Genomic DNA, 13396 nt, shown 5'->3' with positions numbered 1-13396 from the left:
CCCCATTTGGCTGTTTTAGTTTTTTTTTTTCTTTCTTCAGTAATATTTAATCTCCTTAAAGAAAAAAAACATATGCATTTTACTTTTTTTTGTATCTCTTTAGTAATATTTTAGTGTAAAAGGATAACCAGTATTTAAACCTTTTATGTTACTTTATAAAGTTAATTTACACAATGTTGAAAAATTAATAAGAAAGCTACATATTTTGGCAGCTGCTGCTTTAATTTTCAATGAAATGAAAAAAGCTCTCCAAGAGAAAACCTCAATGAAGAAGAAACAGTTTACACTATCTAAAAAGGAGAAACCCTCATTTATAAACGTTTGCTGAAGATGACTTAACTTAAAATAAATGAATAGTTTCTATGTGTATAATACATTTTTATCTATTTGACTGATGCCTTTATTCCAGCAACTTGCAACATCTGAGGTACAATTTGTTACATTACTTTTGTTTTTTGCAGCACAGGTAGGTGAAGTGACTTCCTCAGGGTCACACAGTGGTGTCAGTACCAGGATTTGAACTGACAAGCTCCGGGTTTACTGAAATATTACTGAAGAAAGAAAAAAAAATGAAAACGGGCAAATGGGGCTATGCATACAGATGTCCATCCATCCATTATCCAACCCGCTATATCCTAAATACAGAAGCCAATCCCTGCCAACACAGGGCACAAGGCAGGAAACAAACCCTGGGCAAGGTGCCAGCCCACCGCAGGGCGCACACACCCACACACACCCACACACCAGGGACAATTTAGAATCGCCAATGCACCTAACCTGCATGTCTTTGGACTGTGGAAGGAAACCGGAGTACCCGGAGGAAACCCAGACAGACACGGGGAGAACATTCAAACTCCACGTAGGGAAGCGAACCCGGGTCTCCTAACTGGCACCTTTCACTGTGCCACCATGCCGCCCGCATACAAACTTAAAAGGTTTAAATAAAACAGAAATATATACCTTTATTTTTACTTCCTTAACTTGTGGAGGGTGTATCCTGTAGCAAAGCCCTAACTTTTTTCATGAAAGCCCCTTTCAGTCAATAAGCCTTAAAAACAGGTGTAAAGCTAAACTTGCAGCACCGCTATTCAATTACACTTGCCTAACGCCTCTCCTAAGGGGAGATACTGTGGGATCTGGGCATCAGTCAAAGCACCAATCACAGGTCCGATTAGAAAGTGGGAAGCTGTGATTTGTCGTCTCCCTCCCATGTAACAATCACAGCCAGTGTTACAACGCACTATGTATGTATGTGTATATGTATATATGTATATGTGTGTGTGTATGTATGTGTGTATATGTATGTGTATATATATGTTGATATGTGTATATATATATGTATATATATGTGGATGTGTATATGTGTGTATATATATGTATATGTAGATATATGTTTACATAACCTCTTTAACACACTACTTCTCCGCTGCGAAGCGTGGGTATTTTGCTAGTTATTAATTAAATTGAAAGAAAGTACTCTCCTGTCTAACAGGTCTATATGCCAAGATAGTATTTTTACAGTAGATTCACTTAATAAGTAAGGGCCAGTATCAGTTGCAAAAAGAGTAGAATGTCCATATTTTTCACTCCAGCTATACAAAGAAACCTAGGGGTGTGGGAATCTTAATACACAGAACTATTGTATTTGTACTGTCAGACAAAATATCTGATCCTAAAGGCCAATATGTCGTGGTGATGGGCAATTTAATACTTAACACTAGAATTACCAGAGCCAATGAAAAAACTCATAGATCTGTCCCACCTTAAATTGCTTCGCATCTTTCCATCAGCATCTTTTGTCCTGTAAATGTGTCGATAAGCAGCAAGCAGCCTACTATCACATCCCCCCACCGCCGCACAGTTTTCTCAGCTCAAGTCTGTTTACCTGTGTGTTAGTTGCTTAGAGTTGTATAGAGTGAGAAGTCAAGCAAAATGACACCTTTTATAAATACTATATAGTTATTTGGAACACACGCATTTCATGTGTGTTCCATGTCTACAACAATCTATATAAACACATTGTTAAAACAGAAACGTTTTTCATGTTTTAGTAATAATTGACAAAATGTACACATGATGTGTTTAATGTGTGAAGCCAGAAGTCCAAATATCAAATAAACACTTTTCACAAAAGGTACAAATATAACAGAACAAGTGCACTTCTATTCAAGAATATAACTGCAGAAAAAGAACCTGCGTTAGGGTGCAACATTCACACACCTTTGATACGATCGCTTCGGTGGCACAACGGTAACAACTGTTGACTGGTAATCCAAACTTCACGGGTTCGACCCCGGACAACTCCGTTTTGAGAAGTGAGCTGCTCTTATTCTTACTATCTTAGAATAAGAACATACATTTGATTTGAGTCTGTAACAGCCTGTGTAAATTTATGATACTTGTAAAGGTTAGCTTTGGTTTTTTTTTTTTATTCAGTTTTATTCTCTCAGTCGCGTTCAAGATCACGCCCCCCCCCCATGTGACACTGCTATTTTCACATAAAGATGCGCTACAACAGAGGTGAACTCAGATGATGACGACAGTTCTACATCGGAGAAAAAATGCATGTCGTACTTTTGCCATCGCTGTACTTTGTATATGTACACGGGAAGCTCTGCAATCTACTTGTGACTTTACATTGTAGGAAGTAAGTAAATAGATCAGGATAAATAGGTAAATAATATTCAATCTGGCTTTTATATACAAAGTACGGCAGCGGCAGCTTCCACCTGCAGCTATAGACTCTTCAGTACGCAAGCGACTCTCCATGCTAGTGTTTAGATCTGGGGGGTATTTTTCGTACGTGGATTAGTCGTTTAGCCGGATGTAATTGTTGACGATTTGGCCTGATCCTGGATCTGTCGGTTTTTCGAAACTCTTGCTGGAAGTGTTGTCATAGCAACACATCCTAATCCGCAAACGTACTCGGAGCAGGTTTGTTCTACGTAAACAAGGATTAGTTTACACACGTGATCAGTGACGGTGCATGGAAGTCATCCAGTCATTGCTTCGCCGTTCATGAATGAGCGACCAATTGATATTGGTGTGCAAATTATACAAAGAGAATTTCATATACAGAGGGTTTTGCGTGATCGGCAAGATCCTTTATTGCTCCCGGAGGAAATTCTGTACGAAAGATACCACTTTAGCCGGGGGGAAATATTGTACCTCAAAGATTTATTAGCTCCGTATATTCGAAGTCAAACTCGGCAAAGTCGGGCTCTCACAACCACACAGACAGTATGCATTGCTTTGAGGTTTCTTGCAAGCGGCACTTTTTTATATACTGTAGGTGATGCGGAACATCTATCGAAAAGTGCAGTTTGCCAGGAAATTCATAAAGTCTGTTTGGCTCTGAAACATTTCCTTCGGGTTTTCATTGTGTTTCCTGGACACCTGCGTGTGCAGACAATAAAAGAGGCGTTTCATGCCATTGCAGGTAGGTAATACACAGGCAAAAACACCCACAGTTCCATAAAGAATCCCACAATCAGCCTAACATTCTCATTACCTAGGATTTCCAAATGTGATTGGGGCACTGGATTGTACGCAGATCCGAATAAAGGCCCCATCAGGTCCAAATGAGCCAGATTACGTGAACAGAAAAGGCTTCCACAGTATTAAAGTGCAGGTAATGTTACTTATTGAAAGAGTTGAAAATAGCCAATAGGTATGTTGACAGTAAAATTGTTTGACCTACATGCTATCAATTCTCAGATGATCTGTGATGCATCCTACCTTGTATCAAATGTGGAGGGTAAATGGCCAGGGTCTGTTCATGACTCAAGAATTTTTAAGGAGTCACACCTGTATCGGACATTTGAACAAGGTAATAACCTAATTATTAATCATGGTGATGTGTGTATTGTATTCACGATTTTTACATATTCCACAGGTCATCATGATGGAATCCTGCTTGGGGACAGGGGATATGCCTATAGGAATTTTCTAATGACCCCGTTTCCTGACCCCAACCCTGGGCCACAAACTCGATATAATGTAGCTCTGTCTAGGACAAGGGCACGAATTGAAATGACCTTTGGCCACCTGAAGGAGAGATTTCAATGTCTAAAAAGGCTGAGGATTGCACCTGACAGAGCATGTGACATAATTGTTGCATGCTCTGTCTTACACAACATAACAACCATCAGAAAAGAGAGAGTCCCTGAGGTTTTACTGCAGCCTGATGATGACCTTGACCCAGTGCACCTTGAGCAAAGCAGTGGCAGAGCTGCCAAAGACAGGATTGTGGCCCAACATTTTCAATGAAAAAAGACAACATTGGTTTCACACAAAACTGATTTATTATATATTATGGACCTTCAGCCTGTAAGGAGGAGAACATAAGTTAAGGATACACTCACACATACACATCATGGGAAAGAGAAGAGAATTTTGTTACCAATTGTTTTTGTAGTATTTTAATCTGCAACTTCATTTTGGTTGTCTTCAGTTCATGAAGTTCCATGTCCTGCTGTATTTTCCTCATTTTGAGTTTCCTGTATGTGACTTTCTGCTGAAGATATCTCTTGTACAGAGCCCTCACATTTTTCTGCAAATAAATACACATTTACAAATGCCTTTTTACCTCTATATTGTATACACAGTATATCATTTTGAATCATTTTGTATCAAGTACAACAAATGGCTCAACCAACCTCACCATCTCCTTTTTTTGATGTGGATGTTCCAAATGGTACATGTGTGCTGGCTACAGGCTTCTGCAACACAGTTATATCACGATTAGCACATGGGACTGATCAGAGTGGAGTTTGTTCAAACATTTGGAACATTTACCTCTCCTCCTGATGAATAATCAGACACAGTGTCTTCATCAAATATTTGACATTCGTCAATAGCTCGGTGGTCAGACACAGGTTCAAGGGATATGACATTCCCTGCAACCGACCAAACAAAAAAAAAAAAAAAAAGAGGGCTAAATGGGACATACCTATGGCACACATTGAGGACAAAATATATGCAATGAACATCCTTTACCTGAAATGAAGTGACCACTGCATCCTGCCACTGGTTCTGAGGAGGAGCTTCCCCCTGGAATGCCCTCAGAAACCGGGCGATGGGCATTTTGCTGGATAGCCAACTCTTCTGCAGGGGTTAGGTCTGTACAGCGTGGACCTCCACCTGTTTTTTGCTTGTCTGCCTTCTTCTTATTAGCTTTCAAATTAATGGTTTTTCTATATATTCTATATATGATTCTTTATGTCAACAATTCTATAAATAGTTATATACCAATATTTACCAGTTTGAAGTATATTCTTGTACTTCACTTTGACCTGCTCCCATGTTCTCCTTGTGCTCACGTTTGATATGGAATTATGACATATTAAATAATAATTAATCTGACACATAGGAAATGAAACGCTGCTTTCAGTAAGTACAATGCACACTACTTAGCGTTTAATTTGTCGGCCACTTTTTGCCAGACGTCTTTTCTGGTCTGGGCTGCTTTTGCAGTGTTACCCCTTGTGTATATTAAATCTTGAAATTCTTCATGTCCTTCGAATAAAAGGTCTTGCGCCGTGTGTGTGAAATAAAAAAAGCCCTTTCTTTCATCATTTTGTTACAGCCTATCAAAGACTTGCTGATCATGTTTTCTAGACTCAATATATATTGGCTTTTCACTCAGTGCGGGCGCGCGCATTCATCTCGTATGATTAGATCCAGCTCGACTAATCTAATACACGGCTGCGTTTGAAAAACCGACCTATCCCGGATGAGTGTCACCGGCATTAACTTATCCAAGATGAGGCACCTGATCTCGGATGATTTAAGCGACGTACGAAAAATACCCCCCTGTCAGTGTATGTGCCCAAATATAGTATTTATAAATGGTGTCATTTTGCTTGACTTCTCACTCTATAAAACTCTAAGCAACTGACACGCAGGCAAATAGACTTGAGCTGAGAAAACTGTGCGGCGGTGGGGGATGTGATAGCAGGCTGCTTACTGCTTATCGACACATTTACAGGGACAAAAGACGCTGATGGAGAGGTACGAAGTGATTTAAGGTGGGACGGATCTACAAGTTTTTTCATAGGCTTTGGTAATTCTAGTGTTAAGTGATTGTGATATTTATCTATGTACCTAACATGGATGATAGGGATTTCATCCAAAATGTATTTACATCTATCCTTGATGTGAACACTCATAAAATTATAATGGCCAGAAACTGTGTTTTAAATCCAGACCTGGATAGGTCTTCAGCTACAGCGGTGATAACATCTAATACTGCAAAAATAATTACACAATTTGTAATGGATCACAGCTTATCAGACCCATGGAAGTTTTTAAATCTTAAACTAAGAAAAGATTACTCCTTCTCATAAGTACAGTATTTTTACTCAATAACTGATTATTTCTTCATAGCAATAAGTTCTTGACTATTATCATATCTTGTAAGTATGACACTATTGTTTTCTCCAACATACACATGAGAACTATACAGAATTCATACCCAAGCAAATTGATTATTTTCTTGAGACAAATATATCCTCAAAGGTCTCTACAAGAATACTCTGGGAAAGACTGAAGGCATTTTTAAGAGGACAGATTATTTCATATCTTTCTCTCAAAAATAAATTGGAAACCAAGAATCAGTCTGTTAATCAGTGAAATTACCAGAATAGATCTAGAATATGCTAGATCTCCAAAATGAGGCACGTTATAGGAAAAGACAGGTTTTGCAATCAGAATTTAACCTCTTGACAACTAAAGAAAAGTAACAGCTCATCTTTAAATTGTGGCATCATTATTATGAACACAAAAAGAAGGACAATGAAACCTTAGCCCAACAAATCCACAAGCGGCAAGTCTGCAATACAATAACAGTAATTACCAACACACACAGAGATAAAATCATTGACCATAAAAATATAGTGCATACATTTAGAGAGTACTATATGACCTTGTATTCTACTCAGTTTAAAGAAGGTAAGACAATGTCTAATGAGTTTTTTAATTCATTACAGATATCACAGATATTCTTAGTGCAGTGGAACTGGATAAACGTAGCGTAATGCCACACACAATGCGTATGCACTTTTTTGCTTGGTTTTGCAAACTGGCAGCACCTAGCATCAAAGCAGTGCTACTGTTTCTATGTCATTTTCATTTCTTTTTTTAGGTTCACATCTATGACTCTGGCTTTTTCAAATAACACAGAAATTAACTGCATATTGAAATTGTAAAACAGATGAGCAGAAAGGAATAAAGATAGGGAAAATTTTCAAGTTTTATGAAACACCTTTTTTGTGATTAGAGAGAAAAAAAAAGAGGTTAGAATTCCAAACTTCTATTTCCTGGACTATCAAGTCAGGAGGGTTAACAGCAGGGGTCAATAAACTCAAAACTAAGCACAGGAAAAAAGTCCAATGGTGCAATTCAAAATCCAGAAAGGAGACTCCACTGTCCTATCACTGTCCTATTCTGGTGGAAACTTAATAGAGGGTTATTTTTTTTTTTTGTTACATAAGAATTTAGAAATCAGGGATATAACCTTCAACCAGTATTTATTTGGAGTGGAGTGCAAGCATAGCACTTATAAAACTAAAGTAAGGGAGTATATTCCTTTTAATAATACCAGTATGGAGCAAAAAGACAACAGAAGATATAGCTGACCTGTGCCAACAGTCTAGTCTGGTGTTAGAAGTGTAATGATGTGATTAATGTTTCCTTAACATGCATTAGTCTTGAAGGAACATCACTTGCATTTTGTATATTATGGTCATCATTATAGATAGATAGATAGATAGATAGATAGATAGATAGATAGATAGATAGATAGATAGATAGATAGATAGATAGATAGATAGATACTTTATTAATCCCAAGGGGAAATTCACACACTCCAGCAGCAGCATACTGATACAAAAACAATATTAAATTAAAGAGTAATAAAAATGCAGGTAAAAACAGACAATAACTTTGAATAATGTTAACGTTTATCCCCCCCCCCCCCGCCCCCCCCCGGGTGGAATTGAAGAGTCACATAGTTTGGGGGAGGAACAATATCCTCAGTCTGTCAGTGGAGCAGGACAGTGACAGCAGTCTATCGCTGAAGCTGCTCCTCTGTCTGGAGATGACACTGTTTAGTGGATGCAGTGGATTCTCCATAATTGATAGGAGCCTGCTGAGCGCCTGTTGCAATTCCCGAGATGCACATACTGAGGTCTGTTTGTAAGACAGTCCACGATCCATGCCACCAGGTAATATTTTATTTTAAAATAATAATTTTATGGACCTATATTACCCTTTTACAAACTGTGCACAACATTCAAGTAATTTTAACTTGATGACAGAAAAAGAAGTAATAAATTTAATTTCTAAAATGAAACCTACTACCTTTCCATTCGACCTAGTGCAACGGTCATGGCTATCTGGCAGCACACATTCTTAGCATTATCAATAGTGCATTAGTAACTGGAACAGCTCCTAATGTAGTAAAAGTGTCAGTTATCAAACTGTTACAGGGAAAATCTGAGCTAGACCCACATATGTTTAACAGTTACAAACATATTTCAAATTCATCTGTATTTCTTAAATACTTGATAAATAACTTGCCACACAGCTTCGGTCTCATTTGAGAAATTCCAGTCTGACTACCTCATCAGTTCACAGTACAGAAATGAACTAATTTGTAAATGACATTCTGATAAAGGAAAAAGTAATTGTTTTTAGATTTAAGTACAGCCTTTGACACCACTGACCACTCTACTTTATTACATAAGCTAGAATATTACCTTGTGCACTCAGGCACCATGCTTGCACTGTTTAGTTCATATTTATGAAATTGATTTCAGTACAGGAATTTGTTGATAGCACTCTGTCATCATACTCAGAACTGGTGTCCCATAGGGCTCTGTACTCGGACTCTATCTGCTTTCACTTCACATGTTTCCATTGGGAACTATCATTAGAAAACATTACATTAATTTTCATTCATATGTAGATGATACCCAGCTATACCATTCTTGTAGAACAAATGATGTTTTGCTGATAGCTTCCTTAATTAAGTGTGTCGATGAATTAAAAGAGCGGATGGATGATAACTACTTGTCTTTGAATACATATAAAACAGAATTTTAATTTATTGGAGGAACTAATGCAGACTGCAAAAACATTCTATCTCTTTATAACTAAGCTGGTCTAACCATCAGTTCTACTGAATTAGCACACAACATAGGAGCAATGTTTGACACATGTATCTTTGAAAGCACACATTACAAAACTATCTAAAAACTGATTTTTCCATCACAAAAGTATTGAGATATCAGGATGGTTAGTGCATTCGCAGGATATGGACAATGAGTTTATGCATTTATTTCTAGCAGTATTGACTACAGCAATGCATTTTTCATTGGCTGTTTGAACTGTTTTATATGCAGCTTTGAAAATGCACGTGCAAGAATGAAGAGCTAGAAAGTATGACCATATAACTCCACTTCTTAAGTATGGAAGCTAAAAAAAATACTTAACATGTTCATGGTGTTATTTTAAAAATATGTTGACTACTGCTGCTAGTAACATTGCATGCATTCTTCAATTGTCTAGTAACAGCTATTGAGGGAGTAATAAAGCCAAGTGTGTAGAGTGTAAAATCAAGTAACAAGAAGTAAATCAAAGTTATATGTAGGTATAAATTTAGTTTTAATCAGGTTAAGTTTTAATATTTTAGTACAGATGTTTTAAAATAGGCAAAGTGGTAGCATACACCTAGCATTCCTGCTTTACACTACTAAGTTTGCACATTCTCTCCAAATTTTTGTAGATTGATTGGTATCAGTAGGTATGCTTAACTGCATATAATTACTTGCTTTAGCACTGAATACTGGAAATACATTATTCTGAATTAACAAAAATATTAGTCTCTTTTTCCATCTCCAATTGTTTTCCAAAGCACCACCAGAATACATTACTTCAAAATACCTATAGCAAACAGCTGGATTAAAACTAAACTGATAATTAATTTATAGATTTCTTTTGCTGGATTGCTTGCAACACAATTTTTTTGATTGACTATGCGATTTTGCTCTGCAATGTACCAGTATACTTTCTACCACTTTTGCTTCTTGCTTTATACTCAGTACTGCTGCAATAATCACTGGCTCTCTGTGACCCTAACTGTACGATGTCCGGATAAGTTGCCCCCCACATTTTGCTCCTCACATTTCACCCCCGGTAATTTTCACAACACACACACATTTTGCAACCACTATATTTTGCACTGGAATTTATGCACATATCTATAATTGCAATTAAAAATGTAATAAACCTTACCCAACATTGAAAGTAAAAAACGTCCACTCAGGTAGTGTTCCTATATGACTCACAGCACTACAGGCGTTTCAACACGTGTGTTTATGGTTTTCGCCGCCTGATTATCGGTGGCGTGTGGCTGTGTTGAAGAACCATCAACACTTCGCAGACAGCGCAATATTAAAAACTGTTGCATCACTACTCACCGCATTGTGTATTACTTTCTCACTGAAAGTGTTAATTTTGCATCGTGACTAAACCTAAAATCAACTTTATAAAATTTCATTATGGCAGAAAAAATTTCGTCAATTAGAAGTAAAGGAAAATTGATAGATGATAGACAATCAGAGAAACAAGAAGTATGCTGCTATTTCTGCTAGAATCAAAGGAATAGCCCAAAATTTAGAAAATTGTAAAGTAATTGATTACCTTAGAGGCATCGCATACAACTTTGAGTTCTAATCAATAATTTTATAAATGGAATTTATTTTTTGTGAACATTAAAAACACAAAGATATTAATTTAATACATAATTATATTTCACGTATGTTTTTTCACAACGGCATGTGATATTAATTTTTGTAAAATTGTTTGGATTTATTTCACCGAAATAAAAATGTATATATGTTTACAAAGCGTTTCATTTAAGTGATGCACTATTGCTAACTTTTTTATCATTTTGCTACAAAAATGTTCAGGGCGAAAAATGAGAGGCGAAATTTTCCAGCACATGCAGGCTTAAATGTATACTTATAACGTCTGTTCCGTATCGTTTTACTTGATAGCATGCTATACATGTGCTTAATCTTTCGCTCACTAGTTGTCACTAGATAATCTGAACACTTTGTGTACTTTGATACTTACCACAGCAGATAGTATTTTTGGAAAATAAAGCAATTCTTTTCTGCAATATTGCAGTCCATTTATTTTGGTAGGAATAAGCTTCCATACATAATTTTTTACATTGCCTTCCAGTTGAATTTAGAGCTGATTTCAAAGTCCTCTTTCTAACATCTAAAGCCTTAAATAGCCAGACCCCCGCTTACTTATATCATCTTATCATTAATTAAAAACTACAGCGCATATTAAGATTTCAAGATGTTGGCCTGTTTAGGATTCCAGGGATTAATAAAATAACAGTGGGAAGTTGAGCCTTTATGTTCAGGACCTTAACACTAGAATTACCAAAGCTTATGAAAAAATTTGTTAATCTGCGGCGGTGGGAGGATGGGATAGTAGGCTGCTTGGGCATATCGACACATTTACAAGACAAAAGACGCTAACAGAGAGGTGCAAGCAGATTTAAGGTGAGCCGGATTTCCAAGTTTTTTTGTAAGCTTTGGTAATTCTACTGTTAAAGCTGTATAAAGACCTGCTTATATCAAAGATGCCTCTTTCAGTCTCAGCTTTTAAATCCAGACTGAAGACTCGCTGCTTTAGAACTAGCATACCTTGATTAGAGCTCCTTATTAGCTGCACCGCTCTGCTTGTTAGTCATTAGTATACAATAATTAAGAAATGCTAATATCTCTCCTGTGTTCTTTTTTCTCTTCTAAGATGTTTTGCTGCCTTTTGGAAATACATTTCAGACACTGGGAGCCTTGGAATGAACAAATGGAAAGATTCTGTCACCTTATTGGGCAGAAGACTTTAACAAACTTAACATACTTTAATTAGATATAAGACATTAATGTACAATGCCCAGAAGCCAGTTAGCCTAGGTCTCCAGGACTGTGACTCTGTCTGACTTCATCTCTTATAATAGATTAAACCACTCCTAAAGAGGTTTATTTTTTCCAGGAATGCTGCTGGCAGGAGTTTCATCTCCTTTATGTTGATCAGTTTGGCATTGTGTTTTCTTCTTCTTCTATGTGTTTAATCTGCGCATTCATTATGAAATTAGTAATTTTTCAAAGTTTGTAATTACATTTACCTGTGAACTAGTTACAGCACATTGCCTTCAGTGAAAATTGTCATATAAAAATAAACAGAACTGAATTTCAGATGGATTTTTCCAGCAGGTAATGTGATGTGTCACAAGGAAAACATCATCTTTGTTTGGGGAAAATTTAAATTGATATCCAGTTTACTCTTAATGCCTTTACAAGTCGTACATTTCACACCAGTACAGCAGCATTTGGGATGAATTGCAACATGAATGTAATATGAAGAACTGCATAATGGAAGTAACGATAATCAGTCAACAAGCACCAAAACCACTATGTACTGTTTCGAGCATCTTACTCAAATAATTCAAGCCGCATTTCAGGTAAAGGTGTGTCCTTCCTGGTTTTACATACCCTGTGAAGTTTTTTCTGTTTTATCATATTTGACCTTCATTTAAACAGTATCTTTAGATAAAGATGATGTAATTGAAATAAAAATGAAAATTTGATTGTGCAATAATCTGTTCTGTTAAAAAGAACAAATATGACATTTCCATATGTCTAAAAAGTAAGTACACACTTGGCTCTAATAGATGGTATTGCTACCTCAATAGGTATTTGCTGTAACTGTCTAGTACTGTATGAAATTGACTAGGAAAAGTTCTTGTGTGCACATTCTTATTTCAAATCCACCCACATCATCTCAGTGGGATTCAGATCCAGACTTTGACTTGGCCATTCCACAACCCTCAATTCCTTTCTTTTTAGCCAGTCACCTGTGGAATTCCTGGTGTGGTGTGTACCCATTGCAGGATGCACACATTCCCCCTAGGGCCAATTTAGCATTGCCAATCCACCTTACTTGCAAGTCTTTGAACTATGAAAGGAAACCTGAGCACGCAAAGGAAACACACATGGACACAGGGAGAACATTTATATTCTATGCAGGCAGAAAATGGAATGCAAACACTCTCCACCCATCTGCCCATCTCATACAGTAACACTACCGTATAAATTAAACCATATATATCTTCACTATATAAATGCGGAGTTTTTAAAACACACTAAGAACAAGGTAGAAACTTTAAAAACAACTAAAAACCAAAAATATCTGTCCATTAATTAAATTATGAACTATGGCCAGTTGACATCAAAGGGGATTAAAACTGTACAAGAGAAAGTCAAAAACAAAGTCACAGTCCTGTAAACCTCTTCTATCTGGCTGCCTACCGCCT

General features: G+C 36.9%; 1 protein-coding gene across 1 annotated transcript; it reads left to right on the top strand.

Moving 5' to 3' along the window:
* Positions 1–3006: 3006 nt before the first annotated feature.
* On the top strand, positions 3007–4269 carry LOC127527090 (putative nuclease HARBI1; the record flags this gene model as incomplete). The annotated part of the gene is made up of 4 exons (XM_051924710.1): positions 3007–3439; positions 3516–3631; positions 3718–3829; positions 3896–4269. Coding segments are annotated over 4 exons (1035 nt in total), but the record flags the coding sequence as incomplete, so codon positions are not given.
* Between the last annotated feature and the right edge of the window lie 9127 nt (positions 4270–13396).

Source organism: Erpetoichthys calabaricus, chromosome 3, assembly GCF_900747795.2.
Source record: "Erpetoichthys calabaricus chromosome 3, fErpCal1.3, whole genome shotgun sequence".
Taxonomy (NCBI): domain Eukaryota; kingdom Metazoa; phylum Chordata; class Cladistia; order Polypteriformes; family Polypteridae; genus Erpetoichthys; species Erpetoichthys calabaricus.
This window is presented reverse-complemented; position numbering and strand designations above follow the sequence as displayed.